A 27840-nucleotide genomic window follows, 5' to 3' on the forward strand; every position below is an offset into this window, starting at 1 on the left:
AGCCAGATTAACAGGTTATGTCGAGCTTGAGCTTTCAGTGTCACATAATTTACCAAGGTGATCTTAATCTTGCTAGATGATGAGGATGACTGTTTGGGATTCAATTTTAAAAAAAATACATTTGTAAAAATGTGTAGGTAATTGCACAGACTTCCCTGTAATTATAAAACAGTACGGTTTTATTATTTCTCAATAGTAAATAGTGAGATTTTCTCTCTGGCTTAAAAAAGAAAGCTTGTCATTGCCCTTTTCTTATCTTTAGTCCTTTCTATCTTTACTTTACATATTTCTTTATCATCCAAAAACATAGACTGAATTAGACAGCAATCAATCAATCTATTTTATGAGTAAGAAGAGTCAAATAATGTCCCCTTTTAATGTGAGTGACCCCGAATACACCCTTCAGTATATGACTCACCACAAAACTGTTGACTGGACCACAGCTCCTTACTTCCTTCCTCTGGGGAAGTACTACAGGTGGGTAAATCCTGGATGTTTTCCTCATGAATCTCTTCAGCATTTGCCTCTTCATCAGATGTTTTATGACCACTCTGTAACAAATGCTCAGATTTATCAAAGTGTGACGTTATAACAGGAACAGCTTTAACTGCCTTTCATGATTTCTTGCCAGTGTTTAGATGCATTTAATAAAATGCTAAATCTGTACCCTTGTCTGATTGAGATGCAGAGAGATGTCAGTGGAAGGCTCACTGTCCCTGGCTGCCTGATGATCAAATCCATTCTCTTGTTCTGTTACAGGCTGCAAGCCAAAAGCACTGGAAACAAAAAATGGGCTCAGTCAGTCAGAAATGACCATTGCTGGAGCTACGTGATTATTCTTTGTGAGTGATTCACTAAAATACCTATCTGGCAGTTTCTCGGTGGAAAATGAAGTAACTACTGGACCTGTTTGGACAAAAATTTAAGGGACTGTATAACAAGCTGTAAAATGTTCAGCTCTAACAGAGCAAAGCTCAAAGATACGAAAGGTTTATCACCAGTAAGATGGTCCAGCTCCTTCTGCTTCATTGTTATTTGTTCATCCCAAGCCTTGATCCTACATTCAATTTCCTCTTTTTCAGCCTTCAGCACGAGGAGCTTTTCAGCAAGAGGGTTTTCTAAATAATATTCTTTATGCTCTTGGAAAATCTTTCTGTAGCTTGCAATCCTTTCTTGAAAGACCTGCCTGTTTAGGAATAAATAAAGAACATTTAACATGTTTGTTTCCAACACACAAATGTATTTCCAACACACAAACAAGGCTGCTTAATGAACCCACGTGTCATGGTTGTAGTTGGCTTTTCTTTTCTCCAGTTCTGCTTTCAACGTCTGCTCATATTGAAGAAGCAGGCCGTTAGTCGCCTTCACCCTAAATTTATATAAAAGACAAGCAGGTACTCTGTAGGTTATTTACTTTTACTCTGTCACTTGCTACATATTAATTAAGTGCTAGACTTTTTTAGAACTTACAAAAAATGCTGTTCCCAATCATAGGCTTTCTAGGGGATAGTGCACGATGGATCAAAATTTGATGGGAGTGTCCTTTGTTCATTACTTCACCAGTTTTGATAACAACACAGGCTGAAATGGAGCCTCAAACCATGATCCAGCCTTAACCGTGTGTTATAGCTGGCTGTAGACACTTGACTGACCTCCTCTGTACATACTGATGACAATTTAAACTAATGGGATTCATAACTACATAAGACCCTGTTGCCCGATTTTCAGTCCAGTCCTGTGTAATTTGGCATACCTCAGCCTGGCATACCACTTCTTAGGAATGGCTTCTTGACAATCATCCTTCCAGCGAGACCAATTTTGTTTGGTTTCAGTGAACAGTAGATGGATGAGATCTATCTCTCAGGTCCCGTGTCAAGTCTTTACTGGACTTTTTTTCTCTATTTCTCAAGGATAGGACTTTGAGATCCTGTTTATCTGTAGTTTTTTAATGTTTCCATCACTTCTTCTACCCTCCACTTGTCCTATTTTCTATTATTTCTTTTTAAGAACCATCCTGAGATATACCAAGTTTTCAGCTAAGCTCTTTTGGAATCATTGTTGGTGCAAAATGCTATTTCATTTCTATCAAACTGAGTTATTTTTGGCATTTTTTGTAGAATCAACTCAAGAAATGGGAGTAAATTAAATGTTTTTAGGGCAGGGTGCTAATTACAAAGTGCCTAAAAATACAGTTTAAAATGACTTCCTTGCTACGTTATCTGTTATGTGCAGACAAAGTACTGGTTCATTCCTTGATTTAGATGCATTTTTATGCTTGAATGATTCACAGGTCAGTGTTAAGTGGCAGTGTTAATAAAGACACAAACAACAACAACAAAAAAACATTGGTCATGAACAAGGGCTAGATTGAAAATGAGTGAAAAAGCATTCAAACATCCAAAGAAAAACTTTAAAAGACCTTCAGAAAGCCTGGAGAAATAATACTCAAGACCACTGTAAAAATCACAAGAAAGTCTGGCTATAAAGAATATAAAGAAATATAAAGAAATGAGAGGTGGCTCAACACTTTTGCACAATCTTCCTGCGCCGTAATCTATCACGGTTTGGCACATTTATTTCCTGTTTAATTTTACAAAATGCTGTACCTTTTTGCATTTGCTTTATTACGTGTTACAGTGCTCTGTTTCACACTGATTTCCTCTTCAAGTTGCTCAGTATTTCTGTTGATTGCTTCAATGTAAGACTTCTTCTCAGCAATGTTGGCTCTGGAAACTGTTGCCAAACACATTAACACAGCACACAATAATCTTATATTAAAAGACAAAGTTTGTGATATAGGATTCCCCAACATTGTGCTTCTGTTAAAAGCTGATAAGGAAATTCAAAAGGACACTATCACTTTAAAATCTAATCCCTTAAGGCTAGTCAAGTTTTTGGAAGTGTACTCAATGGGTAACCTGATCAATCAGTACTAAAGCAGGGATCTTTAAACAATAGTGGGCTAAATGGACCTTATACAAGGGAATGAATGGGCAATGTTTTTAAATGACTCAAGACAAGGTGACCAGATATTAAAAAGAGGATACTGCCACTTAGTATCATAAAATGCTAGAGACTGGACCCACAGGCAAGCATAACAAAAAAAAAACCAACCCTTTAGTCATTGATCCAAAAAACAGAAACAGAGAAAAAAACATAAACAAAACAAGAAAAACTAAATAGAAATGGGCTTGTGAAACAAAAAGTAGACAAACAGACAAGGTGATAATTGACAAGGCAAGTCTATATATATACACACAGGAGTAGACTGAGTACAGGAGAAAGTGATCAAATAAGGAAATCTAATGACAGACAATTAGAAATGAGGGAAGAGAACAAAAGCAGGAAATGAAAACACACCTAGATATGAGAAAACCACCCTTCAAAGTAATGCGAGAAGTCAGCAAAAGGACAAGTGACTAACAACTACTGAAACATTAAGTATACAGTTGTTGGACAAAGATACAGTTTTGTTGATTTTAGTCCTTCACGCTACCACTTGTGAATTTTAAATAAAACAATCAAAATGTGATTAAAGTACAGAGTTTTAGCTTTAATGCCGTATTGATTACTTGAATTTGTGTAGTACAGAGGAGAAACTACAAAAATTGTGGTGTTGTACAACAAAATATAGACCTAATTATAATATAACATGCAGACAGAAACAGGGAAGACACATCAAGGTGGCCAAGAGGGGCTCTGTCGCTTAAACTGACAAAAAAAAAAGCTTAATGGTGTTTAATATCTAATAACAAAAGACACAAAGACCTGTCTTTAGCCCAGTTTATCATTACCTTGCTTAAGCCACTGTTTTACTCCAACATTAGCGTCAACACATACCTTTAATCTGTTGGTTAATTTCATTCTTCTTTTGAGATAGCTCCCGAGTTTGAAGAGCTATAAAAAAGTACAAATAACACTTATCTTTCATAATAATAACAAAAACAACAATAATATAAATAAACCTCTAAATATAACCTATAAATAAATTTTCATGTTGTCTGTAGCAAGCTTCCTAGCTTGTGACTGACATTTAGCCATACAGCTAATAAGCTAATGCTAATTCAAGATAGGATAACTGATGTAATAAACTGTAATAAACTGAAAAAGTGAACTTACCGAGCTGAAAGAGGAGCTTGTCAATATTATCAAATGAATCCTGGTCATTCATTTTTATACTTTGAGGCTAATATTATCACATCAACTGATTCCGTTCTTCAGAGCTATTGATGCTAAAGCTAAAGGCTAGAAACTGAGACTTCTTCAGGAAATGACATTGTTTTAATGTTATTTTTAATTAGTTCAATTATAAGTAAAGGAATTAACATTCATATTATTTCTACTGACTTTTTTTTAAAGGCTACCATATTATTGAACGTTTTTATTAAGAAAAACTTAAAATTCATAATTCATTTAATTAAATTCATTTTATGTTATTTTAATATGTTATTATTAATAATAATTTTATGCTGGTATTGTATGAAAATTTTAAATGATAAATGATTTTCTGTAAAAACAATAGGAATTCATCACTATTACAGCCTACTCATTTCATATATTTAATCAGGGTGTTGTTTACGATTGTCTACTAGCCACAAAAAGCTATTTTGAGCTTATTTTTTTATATATATATATTTGACCTTATATACTCTATTTCCATTTATTTGCTCATATTTTAATAAGTTTGGGATTTTCCACAAATAGCGCTCCTGTCCCAAAGTAATGCTGCAATCAGTTTTTAGCGACTTAAGTGACTTATATCCTTCACTTATACCACTCAAAAGTCTTACTGATATTAAAAATGCGTTAAAAAAAAAAAGAGTGATCTGGCCAATTGAGCAGAGGAAATTGCAACAAGAATAACATAATACTTCTATAATGATATTTTAAGTGGCCAAAAAGGACTGGATTCATTAGAATGTAGGAAAAATGTGGGGGAAACATCGCAGTCTAATATAATACCCGGAATTATATTAGACTACGATGGTTTTCCCACATCATCATTTTTTCCTTGTTCACATGACAGCCGTGAGGATCACGGATGGTGGGGATTGGTGTGCGGCAGAGGTTGGAGGGGCGGGACTAGTGCTATTCTGGAAATCGCTTTGCGTAGCGCATCTGTATGGACACAAACACAGCGCTGAAATTTGCGGGATCTGCTCCTGTGTGTCAGGCAGATTCAGTAATTTATTCTCACACGGTGCAAGTTAATCTACACGGAGCTCGTCCAGCAGATTGAAGGTAAGATGAAACCGCAGTGGAAATGTTGTGGTTAGAGCACACATTCACCGGCTGCAGACAAAAGAGCGGACATGGGTGGGATTTAAATGGGAGGGGATCAGCTGTATGAAGGGCTTCATTGTCGCTTTCACCCCCTCTTCTGAAAAACATGCATTGTTTTGGACCAACTGTACATTTCCTTCTTTAAATTCCCTATTTTTCCCCCTATCATGTGTCTGGACGTGATTATATTAGCCTGAGCTTCAGCCTATATTGCTGCGCTGTCATGCAAAGAGACCCCCTCCCCCCCCTTTGAACAATTGTGTCATGCTTTGTTTGTGATATCCTATTTGTTTCCTGTTCATGCCATACCATGCGATGCCATGAAATCAATGATAATGTGACATTTGACATCAGCACATAAAGCAAAAATAGGCTACTGTGCAGAATCTGGGCCAGGATCAGTGGGCACAGGCTTACATACTGAGCTTAAAAACATGTTTTTTCCTAATGACGCTCTGTGTGTGTGTGTCTGTGTGTGCTAGTGTGTATGTTTTTATGACTTTGCAATCAGCTAGTCCTCAAAGTAAAGGCTTAATGCAATGGGTGGAGATTTGTATGCCGCTTAGAATTTCACTATTCATTTCCACACATAACACATCCAAACAGTAGTCTCAGAGTAAGAGTTGGATTGGATGAATGAGAGAACATGGCACAGGTAGAGGAGCCTCAGACTGAGGGGGAAGGCAGCCCCCAGATGGTCTCCTTAAGGTCTGACGTGTCGGGGAGCCATGCGGATGATGGGGAAGTAGGACCCTCCATGAGGAGAAAGAGGAAGAAGAAGAAAGATCCACGTCCCGAGTCCTTCATTGTCTACCGGTCTGAAATGGAGAGGGCACCAGGAGAGGACCAAGGAGGAGACGAAGGAGCAGAGAGGAGCACTGAGGAGGGAACTAAATTCCTCTGCACACCCACAGGCGAAGGTGAGAAAGCTGTCACACACTGTTAAACTCATGAACCCAACATGTCAGATGTTATTACTGTAGGACAGGATTTGTGCATGAAATAGACTTCAGTGTTACAGCAACCATTATTCCAAAAAAGCTGGGATGCTGTATAAAGTATAGATAAGAACAAAATGAGTGAGTGAGAACAAAGTGATTTGCAAATCTCATAAACCCATATTTTATTCACAATACAACACAGAAAACATACCCAGAAAAAATAAAGTGATTTTGAATTTGATGGCAGCAGCACATCTGAAAAAAGTTGGGACAGGGCCATGTTTACCACTGTGTACTGTAGCATCCTCTTTTCTTTCAACAACAATCCATGCAGGCTTCTACTATGAAGCGATGCTGTAATAGATGCAACTGTTTAGTGTTGTCTCATTGAGATATGTGATGCCTTTGCTAAAATGTTGCTGTAAAACCTGTGTATATCTTTCAGCGTTGCTGGAGCCTTTCCAGATGTGCCAACTGCCAATTCCACAAGCATTAATAGAACCCCATACCATCAGAGATGCTTTTGAACTGCACGCTGATTTTGAGACAGATGATCTCTCTCCTCTGTAGTCCTGAGCATTCAGTGCCCATGTTTTCCAAAAAGAATTTGAATTTTCAGTTTATTGGCCCAGATTCAAAATGTGGGTTAATGAGATTTGCAAATGATTGTGTTCTGTTTTTATGTCTTTACACACTGCACAGGCCTTTTTACAATTAAGTTTGGGCTTGCCTGTTTGTCGCTTGCTTAACTTCCATGTCATATCCTGTATGAACAGGCTGGAGTCTTCCTCCAGACAGCCGCTACGTGACCCTGACTGGCACTATTACGCGTGGAAAGAAGAAGGGTCAGGTGGTGGACATACACGTCACTTTGACAGAGAAGGAAATCAGGGAACTCGCCAAGTCGAGGGAGCGTCTTGATGCAGCATGCGAAGCGAGCGAAGGCTCCAAGCGCACCTGTAGCTTAGGTGTGTGTCAGGGACCCCATGTGGTCCTATGGAGCATCTCGTGTGCACCTGTGGTTTTCATCCTCTCGTTCATCACCTCCTTCTACTACGGCACCCTCACCTGGTACAATGTCTTCCTGGTGTACAATGAGGAGCGGACGTTCTGGCACAAGATAACAATATGCCCCTTTCTTATCATCTTCTACCCCATGCTCATCATGCCTTTGGCGCTGTCACTGGCTCTGTACTCTGCTGTGGTGCAGGTGTCCTGGGCCTTCAGTGAGTGGTGGCAGGCGGTGCGAGACCTGGAGAAAGGCTTCTGTGGCTGGGCCTGTGGGAAATTGGGACTTGAAGACTGCTCGCCATACAGCATAGTGGAGTTGCTTGACTCTGACACTGTTTCTGGCACTCTACAGAGCAAGGCGCCCAGTGAACTTGCCCAAACGTCATCAGTGTGAAGTAGTGGGCGCTGGGCTCAAGGAACATATCGCTAATGTGGTCAAAGTTGGGAATTATTTGAATAATTTGAGTGTCAAAATAAGCAACACCACTATCTATGATTTTGCTAATGAAGGGTTTGAGACTTTCCTGAAAGCCACAGGAGAAAGAAAATTATCTTTTGATTAGAATTTTTTTTCTAAAACTATTTCAAAATGTCTCTTTTGTTAATGATCACACAGTAAGCACTGCCTGAACTCTCCTTTGGTACTGAACTGCTATCACCTAGCATTATTGGAGTTGAAGCATTGGAGTAATTATTATGGGACTTTTCTTTTTCAGCCTTCACAGATCACTAAATAGCCACAAATAATTATGGAACAGCACTCCCACTCAAAGACCTTTTCAAACATATGAACCTTGGTTTTCACAGCTAAGGCGTGGACACTGATATGCACAAACTCCTGAGAGTTTACATCAACTATCACTTCATCTGTAAATATCTGCATTAAGTATATATGATCACTGTGCTGTTCAATGCCATCAAAAATACCTTCAAAGGCAACACTGTTGTGTTTGTGAAGTAATCATAATCACTTTGAAGGTGGATTTAGAGTGAGGCTGGCTTAAAAACTGGGAAAAGGGGGTGACCGTCCCCTGGCAGTGGTGTGGGTTTACTTTGTGTCAGTTGCTGATTTTAGTGGGAATACACACCAAAGAGCAACAGAGTGAAAATCTGTCCTTTTAAGGGGCAGCGTGACCATGAAAAGACAGATTCATTGTCATAAAATTTGATTTTTCCTCCTCTGCCTATAGCATGCAACCCCACAGCCATCAGTCACTACAGAATGCATGAATCTTTTGTTTTGAGCAACACATATACCGTATGGGCAAAAGTATTGGGTCATACCACTTGAGTCTTTGAATTCCAGCACCTAGCAATGCAATCTGCCTTTACAAACATCTGTGAATGAGTTGTTGTAAAGAGCTTGCTGAATTTGAGGTGTGGTGATATAATAGGAAGCCATCATTGCAAGAGGACAATTTGTGAAATTTTGGCCCTCCTAGATATTCCACAATCAACTGTAAGTGGTATCACTGCAAAATGAAAGCTTTTAGGAACCACTGCCACAGCCAGGTCACATAAAGTTACAGCATGGGTCACCAAGTGCTGAGGCGCATAGTGCAGAGATCCAAACCTCCTCTCGCTTCAATATAGAAGCACAAAAACTGTGTGTCTGGAGCTTTGTGGCATGGGTTTTCATGGCTGAGCAGCTACTGTAGGTGTAGGTGCTCCGGTACTTCATCCTTTAATAGTGTATGTTGCTTAGTGTTTTAAAGAGATGCATTTATTTTCTTTAAAAGCCTGGACTTTAGATGAGCCATTTTCTGTACATTTGTTTGGGATTTTTGTTGTTGTAGGTTAATATGCATTTGGATGAAGGAAAATGTTGGCTAAGTGATGTTTTTATTGGTGACAACAATTCCAGTAAAAGACAACTAAAAGTTTTATTTTTTTGTGTATAACTGAACAATAATTATCTCATGGCACTGAAGACCTCCCTTTAGCTTAATCCACTGATGATTATTTATTTGCAAGGGAGTTTTAAAAATTAAAAGTCATGATATGATCCTTACATCACACTCTGGGGTAAGAAGAATTCTGGCCTGTGAGTTTTTGTTGGTGTCTGGGCTCTGTACATAGTCAAGGTATCTAAACAATGCATGGAGATTGAAAGGAAAGGAGACCAATACCCCTTTTCTTATTGAGGGTTAATTAAGCAGTTACAAAGCCATAGTGAGAACAAGCTGACAGATTGTTCTTTTTTTGTTCATGTTTTCATACACTGAACAGCATTAAAACAAGTGTTTGTGTTGTCTTCACAGTTTTAAATCACACACACACAAAAAAAGCTGAAGTTGAAGAATTCCTGTTACATTTCCATTCTCACATATTTTACATATTACTTCAATTTGCTTTCTATATTTAAGCCTAGAAGAATTTCTAGCTAGGTGTTTTTATACTTCTGCACTTTGAGATACATGTACTGTAAACAACTATCATAAAACTGATTGAAATTCAAGCAAGACTGGATTAAAACAACCAGATGGTCTAAATGTTTGTTGACTCAAATGTTTATGGATAGAACTGGCTGGGTTAAGTGATGCAGTTTTACATGTTGTGAATCTATATGATGCAAACATTTACACAAGTGAAATAAAGTGTTGTGTTATTACATCTCAACTACAGACTAATATTTCTGTATCGTTAAAACCAGCGAGTCACTCTAAGTCACTCTAATCAGCAGACAAAGACAAGAGTCAGCATGTATACCCTGCATGGTGCACAGCAATGCAGATGGCTCTCTGGGGGTGAAGGGTGCTTTAAATTGGGATTATTGGCACCCCAGTGTTATCCTGCAATACTCACTGAAGAAAATCTAAAATCCTTATGCAGCAACCATTCCAAATACAATAATTTCATGAGAAATACAGTCAGATTAACACATATTTGCTAATTTGTTCTGCTGTGGCCACTTTTTAAATGTCTGATTTGTTACATTTATGGCCTAAGTTTATTTAGGCCATAAATAAGTTGGGGTGTTAAAATACACAAGCTCTGTGTTAATGCATATATTAAAAAGACACATCTCCATGTTTAGCTATTTAAGTCTAAAGGCACAAACCTGTGAGTCATGGCTGAGCATAGCTCCTGAATGATCGAAGATAATAACATTATGTATTTAATAACCTTTCTGAGCATACAGGACTGGTTTTAGGGAACATTAAAAGGAGGGTTTGATTTCAATATGTTGATGTAGGGAAGTCAGGCTTATTATTTCACAAAAACTATTATAATTGCAAATGAAAAATCTAAGTAACGTTAGTAAATAAAACACACAAAACAATCGATTTAGGGAGGACAAGGTTAAAATTTGCGCAGATTTTGTATTTTTTTTTAAATTATTATTATTATTTTATTTTATTACTTATATACATGTTGTTATATTTTTTTGTATTTTCACTGATTAGTTAGAATTATTATTTGTATGAATTAAGTATTTCTGAAATCTTGACCACAGCTCGGAAATGTTTGCATATTGTAGGCGCGCGGTTCGCCGAAGGGCGTTTGACCTACATTTCATTTTTGCTTTTATCGGACCGCCTCTTCAGTCTTACTACCACAAAAGTATTTGTGACGTCTTAATACCAGTCTTGACAAACATTGTAATTTAAGGTGAACAACAATCAATAATAAATTCGTAAGATCTACGGAAGAAGTCTCATCGTAAATAGGAACTTAGTTTCGTTCCTAGTTCATTGTTTCTTTCCGGATCCATAACAAAGTGACACAGTCTTTGCTTTGGTGGAGGGAAAAGAAGAAAAAGATGGCAGGCTCTAAAGTAAGTTGTTTTACCTTTTAATTGTTAAAGAGATAAGTCACGGACCTATACAGGCTTGTTAGATACTGTTCACGACATTAAATGTGCAGCTTTTATTCGTTAGTAACAGTTTTTTTTGTTTCTTTGAACTTTTGAGACCTTTAGCGTTAGCGGCGTGTTGAGACATGTCCAGCCTGAAATGGTCACGCTCCTCATTCAATGCATACAAGGCTCGCATACTCGTTTTATCTCATCTGCATGAGAAAGCACGGCCTTAAAGCAGCATTTGAGAAGTAATTTTGTGTTTTTGGCACCTCTAAGTGTCGTAAATTAAATAAGTATGTCCTCTGCAGACAGCTGTGGTGCTGTGCATGGATGTGGGGCTTACAATGTCCAACTCTGCACCGGGGGAAGAGTCTTCCTTTGAACTTGCCAAAAAAGTCATCCAGAAGTTTGTCCAGCGCCAGGTACAACTGCACATTTATAAAACAAAGCACCCTAATGAGGCTGATTTCAGCACCCTCCCAACATGCTTTCCCCCTCCTCTGTCAGGTTTTTTCAGAGACGAAGATTGAGCTCGCTTTGGTCCTGTTTGGCACAGACTCCACAGACAACCCTCTGAGCCAGGATGGCCAGTACCAGAACATCAGAGTACATCGACACCTTATGATCCCTGATTGTGAACTACTGATAGAGATTGAAAATCAGGTCCAACCAGAGAGTCAGCAGGGTGACTGTATCCTTTCTCCCAATCACGTTTCATTAATACCATGTAGAAACCTAACTCTGCAAGGAGAGTACTGTACTAAAAGTCTTGAATCGCGCATCATTTCATTATATTTGCCTTTAAAATGAGAAAAAGGTGCAGAGATTTATTGAAAATTTCAAGCTTGAAAGTCAATATTTGGTATGACCACCTTTATTCTTTATCGCAGCTTTAACTCTTATAGGCAGCTTTCTTGTAATTTCTTTCAGGAATTGTTCTCCAGGCTTCTTGAAGGACTATCAAAGCTCCTCTTAGAATGTGGGCCTTTATCCATGTTTGAATGTTTCACAGGTCAGTGTTAAGTAGCCATACAACCCCCCCCCCCAAAAAAAAGATTCTTCTGAACATGTCCAAATAAAATCTGTGACAGACCTTCAGAAATCCTGTAGAACTATAACCCAAGCCCACTCTTAAAAAATACAATCAAGTCTGGCTGCTTGGAATGAAAATATAAAGAAATGAAGGAGTATTGCACTGTACTGTACATGATTTTACAGTGATCCAGTCCTTCTTCTTCTTTTTATTCCATGGGAGCATGGATAACTTTAATTAGAACTTGGATCCCGTCTTTATTTTTCTTTTAGTGTTTTTTATTAACACTAATATATATGGCACTAGTGAGATGAAGACTGACCCTTTATTGAAGTCTGTGGGATAAGATTTGTGTGCAAATTGATAAAGTGCTTAAATTTTCTCTGAGTCTCCTTAACTGGTCTGTAACAGGGCTGGATGCCCTTGTAGTTTGCATGGATCTTCTTCATACTGAAACAAAGTAAGAAACTCTCTTGTATTTCATAAATAATTCATGCACTTCACTGAAAAATAAAACCTGACCTGTCCACTTGTCTAAGTTTTCACTGTATTCAATACACTTTTAATGGTACCTTTCTAAGGGGGAAAAAGTATGATTGTCTCAACATTGCCCTGCTGACTGACCTCAACACCCAGACCAATGAAGAAAGCCTGGAGGTTATCATCAAGAACCTCACTCAGTCTGGCATCACCATGCAGTTCTTGTAAGGTTCAAACATAAACATTCACAATGTTTTATTGCTTTATATGACAAATTTATATGATACTTAAGATGATGAAAATATTAATATTTCTATGTGATAATCAATATTTTGATGATAACTGGTAAAAATGCAGAGTGCAGGAGAGGCTTATCAAACTGAATTGTAAAGCTGATTGAATTAGATTTCATTATATTTGGTTACTTTTATCAATCTTTTAGTTTTTTCTTGATGTAACTGTAATCTTTGGATGTCCAGTTTGCCTTTCCCCGTGGAAGAGGAGAAGGAGGGTCAAGGGGATTCAGAGAGAAGAGATCCCGGTCACCCGGGGACAGGCAAAGGTCTGTCCAGGGAGCAGAAGAAAAACATGGAATTGGTGAAAGAGATGATGCTGAGCCTGGATGTGGAGGACGGCCTGGATGAAATTCACACCTTCAGGTTAGTGGACTTCCTGCTACGCTTTTGTTCTCTGGAATGGATTAATGTTATTTGTAAATTAGGATGAACTTGATTTTTGGTGTCTTAGATTACTTGTTTTTGCCAGGTGAGTGTGCACACAGAGTAATGAGGAGCTTGCCAATAAGACTGTAAGGGAGGGAAAAGTAGAAAAAATTGCATCTATAAGATGGAGTGAAAATGTTATCATACTGTATCAATCAAGAGGATCTCTGTGAAGGGGGTGCAGGAAGTAACCAAAATCTTGTGAATGCTTTTTTAAAAGCAGTTATCAAGATTTCTGGAAAACGGAAAAAAAAAAAAAAAAAAATCAACATTTTCTAAAAATAAAGTGGAAAAACAACTTTACCTTCAACATTTAGTATCTCTAGCTGCGAAATGCGCTTCCTGTTTCAGTGTGAGAAATATCAAATTAAACATTTCTGTTCTTGCCGTATGTGATCATTTACAAACATTAAGCCAATTCTTGCCCAATACTGAAAAATTGCCCTCTCATTTCCATTTTCCTGTAATGTATCCTGTAGTGGAAGTTTTTAAAAAAAAAAAAAAAAAAAAAAAAATCTAGAGATGGCTCCCTTAATTGAATCATTTTTGGTACCAAGCATCGAGAAATACTTTCAGTATTGAGTCACCAATGTCTGCTCTGTTTCTAATGTTGGGAAAAGGAACATTCCTTCCTCAGATTTTCAGAGTGTTGTTTTGTCTTTGAGAACCAGGATTGAATCTGTGATCTGTTTCACTGGTCTTGAACTCAGGCACGCATTGGAAGTGTTTTTAATTTACGATCGAGTATATCTCCTTCTTCCATGTGTTTTAATCTTGTAGGAATGCGATCGAGGAGCTGTGCATGTTCAAGCAGGTGGAGAGGCGACCCATGGCCTGGCCCTGTCAGCTGACCATAGGCAGCTCTCTCTCCATCCGAATCATTGGCTACAAAGCAGTAAGTTGACTTTGAAGAGCGCTTGATTATTGCTTACGGTGCTCCTGCACTCCAACCTGGAAAAATTCAGCCACACACTTATTTTCTCTGTGTACAGCTTCAGTTCAGAGTGCAGTAAAGTGAATTTGGCAGATGTCATTGCATCAGCTCCAGCCTGGCTTTTTTCCAGTGGCCTCCTGTTTGTTTTAAACTTTTTTTTAAAGCATGTCTAGGGCTATCTCCAAGTTACACATCAGAAAGGTTGATGTAAGCCAGCTTTTAGTTGTAGATCCTAATGTGGGGTCCTTTTGAGCACTCTGGTGTTAGCCATGCTTTTACCATCAAGACGTTGGAACTATGGAACGCCAGGACTGCCATAATGAATTAATTAAATACACCATTAAATAATTAATTAAATGTGGCAATAATTAATTAAAATTGTAAATAATTAATTAAAATGGGAAATAATTAATTAAATAAATATTTTTGACACATTTAATTAATTAATTAATTATTTCACATTTTAATTAATTATTGACACATTTAAATAATTATTTAATGGTGTATTTAATTAATTCATTTTGGCACTATTGACTCCTTCAGGTCTCACCATTAAATAATTTTTTCTGTCAACCTCACCCATCAAACCCAGGAGGCGGGGTTAACGCTGATCGAGTCAAAACCATTGCTTTGGCCTGGTGGCCATTGTTTTTAGCACACAACAACCGGCATGTGGAAACTAACAGAACTGAACTTTGAAAAACCCTGTTTGTGTGTCACCAAATATTTTTTATGTTTTTTTTAGCCGAGAATGTAGTGGTTTAATCTTCAGATATCTGGTCGGTTTGTCAAGATACAGCCTCTTTGCAAAAGTGCTTCGATGATTTCGGAGATGTCTGCCCAACATACTGAGGTTATGTTTATCGGGTTTTTATTTCCTGATGTTTGTATGTGTCATACCTGTTTCAGTCACCAATTCTGAATTATAACTAACATTAAAAACATGTTTAAGGAGGAGAGAGAGCAAATAAATCCGATTAACATCTGATCTTTGGGTCTTTGTTCAGTAATCAGTGTGACCTGTGTATAAACGCATAAACTTTATTAAAAGAAATAATGCTGGTTTTCCGTCATGTAGTTACTGTTAGGTTTAACTGTACAAAGGTTGTTCGACACTATGAAACACATACAGACTTCATGATGTTCGGCTAATATTTTTATTGTGAATATTAATTATGAGGGTAAATGGCCCTGTACACCACGGAGCGAGGTCAGCATATCCACGATATCTTCAGCTCTCTGAGTTAACCAGAGTTTCCCAGCTGGGTCACATGAAATTGTCGGCAGCATCAAACTAATCTAACGGTCATCTAAGAATAATTCACGGGTCATATCAATATGATTTTACAGTATGATTATTGCCAACTATTCCAGAGACGTGAAAATCTACAGTATAAAGAACACAAAAATATAGCAGTCTAACGCAACACTGTAACAGAGATGAACGCTTCAGTTTGTCACAGATCAAAGTGGAGTGAATGTGATTGGTTGAACAGGTGATCTGTGGTATCTGCATTTTCATCAGCGTAAGAGACTCAGCAGCAGATTAGAATAACATTTGTACATTTAATAAATCACCAAATTAATACACGCAAGAAACTATCAAACCTGTTCCGACAATTTGAGTTTGTATTCCCTCAGCTGCAGACTCGCTGCTGTTTAAATGTTTGAGAGCGAAGATTTGATATAAAACAAACCTCAAACGTAGACTCAGTCTACGTTCACATTTGATATGAGGCCAGCATGTATAGTGGCTGTGTCCTGTTTTAAGATCATATATGTAAAATTTTTGTCTGACCTGCGTCGATCCAGTCGCTCAGATTCCGTGGTTACCATGGTTACTGCATAAGCAGCAGTAATTTAAACAGCTGGCACTGCGGAAACCTACCGGCCACATGAGCGTTTATGTTTTTCATTGCAAAAGAACTGTCTGAATGGTTAACTGAAGTTAACGTGGATAAATTATAGTTAAGGAGTATCACAGATAACGCCCATGTGAGCTGTGTGACTGTTCACCACTACACTGAAATAAATCGGCTATTACTGAAATACACGTGCTATATCATAAACTATGATATAAATGTGGAGATCCTATTAACATGTTTAGTTTTAAAGGACACCTTCCTGCCTTTACTGTCATTCATGAGCAGTAGCCTATTAGTTTTCTTCTAACATCCAGAAGTCTGCATGATGTGTTTCATAGTTTCTAACAAGCCTTTGACAGTTAAACATAACATGACCGAAACATTAAAAAAAAAACAACCCAAAAAGCAATCACACAAATTCTATGTTAACCGCATTTAATTTTAGATAAGTAAACTCAAAAAATTCTAACAGATAGCTGGTGCTTAGAATACAGTTGAATAACTATTAAAAAACAGATGATGTAATATTTCTGTACAGTTTGCAGTCTTCATGATGAACACGCTGTTGCAAACTCTGCTCCTCTCGGTGGAAATGCGCCTTCTCTTTCCTCTTTGTATAAAAACATTTTAAAAGTCAGTTTAATCTCGAAATTCACTGCTAATTAGGCGCTAATTATTTAATGGTGTATTTAATTAATTTATTATGTCAGTCCTGGTGTTCCATATGGAACAACCTGCTTGAGCAGACAAGGCTTGCAGAATCACTGACTGTTTTTAAATCACTGCTTAAAACTTATTTTGAAGACTTGTTTTCATGTGATTCCATCCTTTGGCATAATGTTGACATTATTTGTTTGGTACTTTTGCATAACTATTTACTACAGCTTAATCCTGTTTTGTTTGATCCCACTGTTAATTCCCTTTTGCTGTGTTATGCTTATTACACTGCTTTGAGAAGATGCAGTGTAATCATGTAATTTTCTGGTAATGAGTAACTTCTGCTTTCTATCTCACCAGTAACGGTCATGTAAATGTTCTGCATGTGAGGTGTTTTGTGACCTAGAAATGTTGCTTGTCGCGTCCTCCAGGTGACCGATGAGAAGCTGAAGAAAATGTGGATTACAGTTGACGCTCAATCTCACCAGAAAGATGACGTGAAGAGAGAAACGGTTTACTGCCTGGACGATGACAACGAGACAGAGGTGCAAAAGGACGACATCATCCAAGGTACGGAGGGCCATTTCAAACAGAGTTTAGTTTTGCGTTTTCCCACTACCGTATTTTCCGCACTATAAGGCGCACTTAAAATCCTTTAAATTTCTCAAAAATCGACAGTGCGACTTATAATCCGGTGCGCATTATGTATGAATTCTGGTTGTGCTTACTGAGCTCAAACCAATTTTATGTGGTACACGGCGCTCAAAAATCTGTCAAAAAATGTTTTAGTATGACATTGGTAAGCTACAAAGCCGCATGGCTTGATGGATTAACAGAGCATTACAGCTGCCGTAGTCAGGAGCCTCGCGGAGTAATCTGGGTCCAAAACTCCGTCCGCTTCAGGTCCCAAAGCCAAACGAACACTGCGGCATCACTGAGAGTTAAAAACTGTCTACATTCTTTCAACTTTAATAAAATGATCAGTATTGCTGCTTTACCAGGTGTAACTATGAAGTTTGACATCCAGACATCCATGAAAACAGAATTTATTCAATTTAACAGTTAGAAGTTAGCATCTTTCCATCTAAATCAGTGGTTCTCAAACTTATCACAATGAGTACCACCTCATAAAATATATGGCTCTTGACTGATGTTAACCCTTTATTGACCATGGGCCCACCGGCGGGCCCATTTTACAGGTAAATTTGAAGGGCCGGTCAATAAAGGGTTAAAGTACAGTAGTATAGGCCTATTTAACACCACATTCAGTTTACATAGATAATTTAATTTCTTATATGAATGGTATTTATTTTAACTGTCATAAACAGGATGTGACAAACTGTACTGCATTAAAACATTCACAGCAGGTGGGATATCCAATCTTTAAGTGATGACCTGATGAAACCTGCCAAACTAGTCTGCATTTATTAAGGCTTTTGTGTTTTAGCATGTTTTAATGCTTTATATTTTGTTCTATTTAAACTAAACAAGCCCCTAAAAAAGTCAGTGATCACTGTCGGCCTCTCGGTTTTTATCATCACTATTCATTTTAAAGCTCAGTTTTTAAAACCTTACGATGTAACTACAGCCCAGCCCATGCAGCAGTATATTAATGACTAACCTTATATTGCAGTTGTTCTTCTGACTGAAGTTTGGTCCGTTTACAGCATCCTGCCATGTGATTACATTTGTCCCTAACCATTGGGAACCCTCATCGAGTGGAAAAAAGTTAGTGTGCATCCTCCAGCGTCACTGTGTTTATATTATGCTAACCATAGCTGTGTAGCTAGCCACCATGCAGCACATCATTATATACCAGCTAGCCCAACTTCAGTAACCCTACAAACGCCACTGTGATTTAGTTTTCTGTCTTCATTTATGTCGGAAGTGGTAGCAAAGCTGTACGTTTTAATTTTTGCTGTGGCGCTTAAGCTGCCAGATTTTTGGCTTCACAACCTTCCTCCGACGGTTCGTGCACGACGAAGCTCAGTTTGCTCTTCGTGGCGTTTAAGCCGACGACACGAAATACCATCATGTGGCTGCCTCGCTGGATCTGCTGTCCACCCGCTGTGTGATGACCCTCCTCCAGGATCCCCCCACCCAAGGGAAATACACCGCTCTCAAGGCGCTGCTGCTGCGGTGCTACTCCCTCTCCGATGCAGAGTTGGCCGAGAAACTCCTCTCTCTCGGGCCTGGGTGATGGTGCCGCTCTCGAGCTCCCAGGTTTTCGTTATGGAAGTGACATTGTTCCCTTCTCCAAGTTGATCAAGAACAGATGAAGTACAAGCACGATGGGAAGTGCTTCGCTGTGCTGGGATTCACCAAACACTGCCGCCTTTGCAGTTTTAAGGCCCAGGGAAACAAGCCCACCAGCGCTCTGTAGCGGCCGCGACCGCTGGTGATAAGGAAAGGCTACTCCTTCCTAAAAGAGGAGACAAATCACAGAAGAGGACTCACACTCGGGGAGATGTTTTCTGGTTGACTCTGACTAAGGCTCCCAGAAGAGCCTCGGGAACTCTTGTGTTGTCTTTGCATACCTCCGCAATGGTATTTTATTTAATCTTCAAAAAAATGGGAGATTTCCTGCGTACCACCAGAGCGAGCCCAAGTACCGCTAGTGGTACGTGTACCACAGTTTGAGAAAGACTGATCTAAATATAATATACCATGTTCTGACTGAGGGATTTCTGAAAAAAAGTAGGATGTACAGCTCTGCTATCACTTCCAACATAAATGAAAACAGGAAAGTAAACAGCAGTGACGTTTGTAGGGGTACTGAAGCTGGGCACGCTGGTATATAATGATGTGCTACGTGATCGCTTGCTAGCATAACATAAACACAGTGAAGCTGGAGGATGAATGCTAACTTTTTTCCACTCGATAAAAGTTAATGTGAGGGTTCCCGAGGGTTAGGGACAAATGCAATCGCATGGCAGGATGCTGTAAACGGACCAAACTTCAGTCAGGAGAACAACTGAGATAATCCATCCAATATACAAGGATAGTCATTAATATACTGCAACAACTTGGGAGCAGCTGCAAGAGAATTCAGCATTAATGAATCAATGGTACAGAAGTGGAGGAAGCAAGAAGTTGAGTAAAGTTTGACTTATCTGACTGTTTTGTTTCGCTTCATGCGCCTTATGGTCCGAAAAATACGATAGTTTGTTTCTATTTTATTTTGACTTTTTGTTGTTACACTTACCAACAAAAGCTGGTTGGACTCTGAGGTCAGGTGATCATTTAAGTTCACTTTTTTCTGCTCCCAGGTTTTCGTTATGGAAGTGACATTGTTCCCTTCTCCAAGGTTGATCAAGAACAGATGAAGTACAAGCACGATGGGAAGTGCTTCGCTGTGCTGGGATTCACCAAACAGAGCACGGTAGTTTACTTTTCTGTGGAGACACAGATTCCTTTGGGGATGCAACAGGATGGGCGTCCAGTGAAAAAATGCAAACATGCAGCGCTACCTGCTTTGGCAACCCCGAGTGAGTAAAACTGAAAGTAGCTTTATTGTCTAAGGCTGAGGCTGTTTTTGTTTCTGTTCTTTCAGATACGTCGTCATCAGTTTATGGGTTCTCAAATCATCAAAATCTTTGCTGCGAAGGATGATGAGGTAAGAATGGAGATAAATGCTACACGGCTGTTGAATACATGTTGATACTGATATGTATTGTCAACTTTGTGCTGCGTGAGCAGCATGCAGGAGTGGCTCTGTCGGCTCTTATCCGCGCGCTGAATGAACTCCAGATGGTGGCTATTGTACGTTACGCTTATAACCGCATCAGCAACCCTCAGGTGGGCGCAGCGTTCCCGTGTATCAAGCAGGACTCTGAGGTGAGGAACACGCTTTTCTTTATGTGTATATTCACTACATCTGTGGCTGTTAGCACAGGGCTAACGATGCTTCTCTCACCCTTTGTAGTGCCTGATGTACGTCCAGCTGCCGTTCATGGAAGACCTCAGACAGTTCACGTTTCCTTCTCTTGAAAACAAAAAGTTTTCTCCATCAGGTACCGTTTCTCTATTTTAAGGGATTTGATTTGTCACTTTGCAGATTCTCCACAGTTTTCATATAATAAAAACATTCATTTCTGTGCCACGTACGCGTCACATCTGTAATTTATGATTGCTGCTGCTATTATTGTTCCAGCAGCTATTACTTAAAGACTGTCTTCAGTATTCCTGGATGATTAATTGAATGTTTATTTCAGTTACAGTTTTAACGCTCATATGATTATGCAAATAAGGAAATGTAGATAAATGCTTAATTATTTGGTATTTTGGTCATTTTTGTTTTGTCTTATGCTATAAATCAAGCGCAGTCCTTTTCTTTACAGTGGTATGCCACCATCTGGCCTCAAAAACCTAAACTCATCAAATGTGTAGTTCAGCTCAAACCATTATGAAGATAAGGGACTATTTTTGTTTCAGGAAGATCTGTAAAAGTCAAAACAAGCTCTTTAGATGCAGTCTGCAGCTGTGTGGGTCGACAAAGTTGCTTATGAGAAGGTCTTCACTGTCAAAAATATTCGCTAGTCTAAGTTTCCCTACTGAACAACCATGTCCCCCCCAATTATATTTAAAGGTCGAGTGAATCTACTGTTTAATTATACTTTTTTGGCTGTGAGTTTTGCCAAGATCGTCTTACTCTGCAAGTATATTTGAAGTTTTGCAAATTACTCTATTTTAAATATTATCTATCGCTAAAAACAGAAATGATGAACTTTTGTCTATTTTGAAAGCAAGATGTCTCTAATATCACTGAAAAACAGCCTCCGTGTGCAGGCCTAATGTTTCTGCAGAAGAGATAAAGTGTTCTTTCAGTTCAAGCCAACGTTTTAGTGCATAAGCATAAATCACTGTACACAAACATCTGAAAAAAGTCATGGGATTCTTAAATTGTTTATATTGGCACAGATTCAGAATTGCTGGTCTGATAACTGTGGCCCCACAGTTCTATGATATTGACTTCATTCGACTTGCACTGTATAGTGTAAATGAGATTAAGATGTAACCTTGAATGAGCCGTCATTGTCGTGTGATTGCTGTAGATGCTCAGCTGTCTGCTGTGGACTCTCTGATTGAAACCATGATGTTGGTAGAAGAAGATGAGAACGGAGAACAAAGAGACTTGTTCAAGCCCCATCGCATTCCCAACCCTGCCTTCCAGAGGCACTTCCAGGTACTGCAGTCCAGATTGCAATAAAGAGATTCAGTGTGGTCTCCTTTTACTTCTGAGTAGAGGCAGATTGCAACTTTTTTGAAGAAGATGTGGAGTGTTATTTCAGCTTAGACGAAAAAGCTTTCATCTGTCTGACTACAGCTCAACAAGCTAGTAATTTACTATTATTTAGCCAGAATTGCTTCCTGCTCAGTTTCTGTTTGGCTCACCTCTCCTACCATCATTTTAGTGTCTGCACCATCGGGCAGTAAGCCCCGGTACCCCTCTTCCTCCGATAGAGCCATGGCTGAAAGCTGCTCTTGATCGTCCTGAGGTTATTACAGAACGCTGCCAGGATCCACTTGACGTGCTGAAGAGGAAATTTCCTCTCACTGAAGTGGAGAAGAAAAAGAAGCTTAAAACTAGTGCTCAGATTTTTGGCAAAGAGTAAGTTTAGCTTCTGTGAGGTGGTGCGTCATGGAAAATAATGCATATTGGAAAGGATTATATGATTTATGCTGTTTTATTTCACGGTAGTCTGTTGCAAGATTCGTTTACATTTACTGGTTATAAAAATGTTAAAACAACAACAAAAAAAGCAGGATTGACTTTCAAGATTTTAACAGGCTGCCATTTTTCATTTGAAGGTCAGAGGAGTCCGAGGCAAAGAAAGTAAAAGAAGACGAAGCAGAGGAGGAGTATAACCTGGCCGACATTGCTGAAGGCTCTGTTACCTCGGTGAGAATCAGGGGGAGGGCTGGATGACTTAATAATCCTAGGAGATGGGCCCGCTGTGGTTGTGCTGCAGCTAGCCTTCTCCCCTATGAATAATTTTTCAATCTACATACAAAGGAACTAAAAGAGGAGACAAATAACAGAAATTAAGTCACACCTGCTGCACTTTGTCCACCATATGTCCCTCCCGCTGGTGCACTTCGCCTCTTTCATGCTTGCTTTTATGCAAGCTCAGTCCTTCCTGTTTGTCTGTCCTATCAGGTACTTAAATGGCTCTTCTTCCATCCTTCCCAAAAAACATGCTGTCTTTTGAGATGTGGCAGTATTTTCTGTTGGTGGAGGGGCATTTTGATGATAAAGCTCACTGAACCATTATAGGAAGAAAATTAGTTTAAGATAAAGTTGTCACATGAATATATTTTCAACACATTGTTCCAGCAGATTGTGTAAAGGCTACAGGGCCTCTTTTATCCAGGATCCAGGACAGTTGAGCTCTATTATAAGAGAGGCTGAAAATTTCTTCTACAGCATGGATGAATTAAATCTTTGGATCTTCTTGATAACATGATAACAACATCAAGATAGTGGCTTAACAGTTAAACTTAAGTATTTCTGAACATATAAAATGCACAAAATGTTCAATTTTGCCCTCTCGTGGAGTGGTGAAGATTCCTGAAAACACCTGGATGCACATGGATGGATGTGACAGAAGTTATTCAGATATTCTCGTTAACAAACAAGCAGCATGACATCACGCAGTGTCCTTGATGGAGATAACGATTATCTGTTCCGGATAATCATCAATTTTTTAACTGACACGTTGTAAAACTTCCATTTCATTCCCTAACCAGGTGGGAAGTGTTGACCCAGCTCGAGACTTCCGCGCTTTGATCAAACAGAAAATTCTTCCGTTCGGAGAAGGTGAGCTCCAGAATTTATTTATTTTTTGTTTTGTTTTTGGCCCGATATATATATATATATATATATATATATATATATATATATATATATATATATATATATATATATATATATATATATATATATATATATATATATATATATATATATATATATATATATATATATATATATATATAAAAAATTTCCTGCTGGTACTATAAACCGTAATCACTCGTGTACAGCCCCTGTAATTATGTTTATCTCTTTGTTTGGTTGCGGTGACCCTCGTGTCCTTCCAGTCTGCCAGCAGCTGACTCACAGGATAGAGCAGTTGCTAAGCAACAAGAACACACAGTACTACATGAAAAGCATCACCTGTATCCAGGCTTTCAGAGAGCAATCCGTTAAGGTAAATAAACATTCACATTGATCTTCCTTTGGAGGAGTGAATGATGATGCGGTGTTTGCTGTTGATTTGGCGTTTATTAGGATTATGAGCCTTAATAAGATTATGACTCTGTTTCTTTTCTTGAACACACAATTATTTGCTTATGTGTCTGTGTGTAGATTAGAGTTTTTTCAAGACTGTTGAAAAATGGAGTTTAAATATTTTATCTTTTGTACTCAGCTGGGAAATGCTGAACACTACAATAGCTACCTTCAGTCCCTGAAAGGAAGCATCCCAAACAGAGGACTAGAGGTGTTCTGGGAACTGCTCGTTCAAGGTATGATATGCCTTTTTACTTAGAGCTGTGGTGTTTCTCTCAACTTCGCAATATCTAACCAAGTCAAGAACACTCACAAGGAAGTAGGTCCAATCAAGAGATGCCTTCATGAAAGGAAAAACGGAGGGTTTACAACTTGGTTTTGTCTTCTTATGCTCAATAAGAGGATGGCCAAATTAGACTTTGTCAGGAAGCACCTAACAGTGCCTGCAGAGTTCTTTGGACAGATGAAAACATGATTAATTTGTACCACAAGGAGGGACAGTTCATACCACATCATCTGTCAAACATTGTGGAGGCACTCTTATGCCGGTGGTCACTTGTTGACTGATGATGCGATTGCTGATAGAAATAGAGTGATCAGTTCATTATCTCTGCTCAGATCCTGTCAAATGCTGAAAACTGATTGAAGAGCAAATTGCAAAAAAAGCAAACTGCAAAAGCAACCCAAGTTTCCCAAGGGAAAGAAAATGGGATAAGTCTACAATGGCCACATTAGTCACCATGTCAGTCACCCATTAAAGCAGATTTTCATTATTAAATACAAAACTGAGACCAGACAGACCAACAAAAAAGCAGCAACTGGAGGTTGTTGCGGTGAAGGTGTAGCAGATCATCTCAAGGGAGGAAATATAACATTTAGTGATGTCCAAAGCTTCTAGACTTCAAGCTTCTATTGGCTGTAAAGGATTTTCATCCAAGTATTGAAAACAATCCTTATATTTAAAATTATGTTAGTTTGACCAGGTAGTTAGTTTTGGAACTGAGGGCCTGTATATTTAAATAATTGCAATTCCTAAACTGTTAATTCATAAAAACTATGAAAATTGTGGCTTTGTCCAACAAATTATGGAGCTGATGATCCAAAGATCAAGTAAAGAACTGTAGTGTGGGTTTAAAGAAACATTGCAAACCTAAAATATTCTGATGAAAATAGTGATTTTTTTCATTTTATTTTTTTGAGGGGAGAAAAAAAAAGTTTTGCCTCAAATTCAGGCAGTTTGTATCTAACGTTGAGTTTGATCAACAGATGGTTTAACGCTGATCAGCAAGGATGAGGTGGAAGGAAGCACCGTCTCCAAAGCCGAAGCTAATCAGGTGACTTTAATGTGAATTTGGTACACGTATGAATTTGAGATGATCTTGAGAGAGTCTCTTTCTTTGACTGAAACTGTTTTTTTCCCTCAGTTTCTGGTTGCTGAGGAGAAGAAAGAGGAGGCAGCTCCTGCACCAGTTGAAGATACTGGAGATGTTGATGACTTGGTAAGCGTTCAGTTTTTATTTCTGACATTTCTTTATTTTTATTTAAATACGTGTTTATGTAACTGTTGTGACTCAAATGGTGTTAAAACCATTTCCTGTGTATCTACATGGGGCGTGTGTGATGTTTTGAGCTCTCAGATATAAACTCTTAGGGGTTGCATGTTTTTTTTCCTCTCTGTGCAGCTGGATATGATGTAAAGGGAAAAAAAGATGGAAGAGTGTTTGCAGTGGACTTCAGAGAAAAGAATGCACGCTCTCAGTCCAGCCAGACCAAACCAGTTCAGCCGTCCATTGTTCCTTCCTCCCACTTGGAGTCCTGCCATACTTTGTAACTCTGCACTTAATGGATCAACTGTGGTTTACACATGCTGTCTAAAAGTACTTCACTTTAGAAATTACAAAAAACATTCCATGTACTTCAGGCAAAGGCTTTCTGTGTTTTGTTTGAGATTTTAAAAATTACTGCAGTTCTTGTGAGTCTTAGGGTGGTACTTATGTAGTAATTATGTCTACAGTATGCATTGAAAAATAAAGAAACCCTTATAGACTTTACAGAAGACAGAAATGCAGTGCCCAACAAACTGACGGTTTATTATGAAAAATCATTAAAAGCCTTATGGTTGATTAAGAGCGCATGACTTGCATTACATTTTTGTGTATGAAAATACTAGTTGGTCTTCTGACAAAATGTAGCAAAGCACAATGCTGTGACATCATTTGCAAATTATACAGTGCATAGCAGACTAAACCAGTTTTGTGTTTAAAGCATAGACTGTATAAAAAAAAAAAAGAGAGAGAACGTTGCCACCATAATGCCAACCTTTGGTTTGTGGATCACCATTTTGAATCCTTGACTTTAGCACTTTGGAGCCAGAAGGGACCATATTTGGGGGGGAAAAAGGGTGAAACGTGAGAAACTCTTGGAGGAAAAAAAACTTTTTCTGAGGCGGGAATACCAATTTAATTAGGGCCATGAGTATGCTGACAATGGTTCAAAATGGAAAAAGTTTTGTCTCACTTACCCATATACATTATATACCAAAAGTATTCACTCGTCTACCTTCACATGCATATGAACTTGAGTGACATCCCATTCTTAATGGTTTATTATTGTCAGCCTACCCTGGGCACGTGTAACAACTTCAACTCTTCTGGGAAGGTTTATGAGTGTGTTTATGTGAAGTTTTGATCATTCTTCTAGAAGCACAATTGTGAGGTCAGGCACTGATGTTGGACGAGAAGGTTTGGCCCACAGTCTGAGGTCAGGACTGTGCAGCCGGCCATTTGAGTTTTTCCACACCAAACTCGCTTATCCATGTCTTTATGGACCTTACTTTGTGCACTGGGAACAGGTGTTCCCTAAACTGTTTCTACAACATTGGGAGCATATAATTGTCCAAAATGTCTTGTTTTTTGTTGAGGCATTAAGAGGGCAAGGGGCAAAGCCCCACTCCTGAAAAACAACCCTGACACTTTGCGTTGTGCTTGGAAACCTTTTTTTATGAAGCTCTCTGTAGACTGTTGTTGGGCTAATCTGAAGGCTACATGAAGTCTTTAGCAATTGACTCTGCAGGAAGTTGGTGACCTCTGCATACTATGACCCTCAGCAGCTGTTAATCCTGCTCTGTGACTTTATGTAGCCTACCACTTCATGGCTGGGTTCCTGTCATCACTTTGCTATAATACGACTAAGAGTTGACAATGAAATATTTAGTAGCAAGGAAATTTCATAACTGGATTTGTTGCACAGGTGACATCCTATCACGGTACCACACTGAAATTCACTGAGGTCCTGAGAGCTTTCTTTCATAAAAGTTTGCAGAAACAGTCTGCATATGGAGGTGCTTGATATTATACACCCGTGGCCATGGAAGTGGAATGGAATGATTTGGATGGGTGAGTGAATACTTTTGGTAATATAGTGTATATTTAAAAAAAGTCTAGTCCCACTTAAATGGAGTTACACAAGGCAGTATCTGTATCATAGATACACCCGCAACACATCTTGGGCAGTTTTTGTGTCTCCTGTACATCCTGAAGTGTAATTTATGGTCCTGTAAATGTGTCTGTGTACACGTTTCTTTTCCACCCACCCCAGATGCACTCCGGTGCAGTCCTCCCAACATTCTGACTGCATGTGTCTAGAAGCAGATGATGCAAGCGTCTGCCGAATGTTGATTCATTGACAAGTGGGCCAGAATAGAGCAGGGACTGCTAGCGGAGTTCACCGGGTTCAGGAAAACCATTTAAAAAAAATTAAATAAAATAAAAAGATGAAAAGCACAGACATTGGACACTTTTCATTGTTTTTAACACTCATTT

At 38.7% G+C, this 27840-nt stretch overlaps 2 protein-coding genes across 2 annotated transcripts; both read left to right on the forward strand.

The window, feature by feature from the left end:
- The first annotated feature begins 5114 nt into the window (after positions 1–5114).
- tmem169b (transmembrane protein 169b) lies at positions 5115–9848 on the forward strand. The gene is made up of 3 exons (XM_063499993.1): positions 5115–5241; positions 5766–6203; positions 7001–9848. Exons 2-3 carry the CDS (start codon positions 5930–5932, stop codon positions 7627–7629), a joined length of 903 nt encoding a protein of 300 aa, XP_063356063.1. The 5' UTR covers positions 5115–5241; positions 5766–5929; the 3' UTR covers positions 7630–9848.
- Positions 9849–10913: 1065 nt separating this feature from the next.
- xrcc5 (X-ray repair complementing defective repair in Chinese hamster cells 5) lies at positions 10914–27769 on the forward strand. The gene is made up of 21 exons (XM_063498049.1): positions 10914–11013; positions 11346–11459; positions 11545–11728; positions 12482–12530; positions 12652–12774; positions 13030–13209; positions 14053–14167; positions 17160–17298; positions 19998–20110; positions 20282–20344; positions 20428–20565; positions 20654–20741; positions 21783–21913; positions 22143–22339; positions 22540–22630; positions 23479–23548; positions 23830–23939; positions 24159–24255; positions 25286–25353; positions 25444–25518; positions 25702–27769. Exons 1-21 carry the CDS (start codon positions 10999–11001, stop codon positions 25714–25716), a joined length of 2175 nt encoding a protein of 724 aa, XP_063354119.1. The 5' UTR covers positions 10914–10998; the 3' UTR covers positions 25717–27769.
- Positions 27770–27840: the final 71 nt, after the last annotated feature.

The sequence above is a fragment of the Pelmatolapia mariae genome, linkage group LG16_19, assembly GCF_036321145.2.
Source record: "Pelmatolapia mariae isolate MD_Pm_ZW linkage group LG16_19, Pm_UMD_F_2, whole genome shotgun sequence".
Taxonomy (NCBI): Eukaryota; Metazoa; Chordata; class Actinopteri; order Cichliformes; family Cichlidae; genus Pelmatolapia; species Pelmatolapia mariae.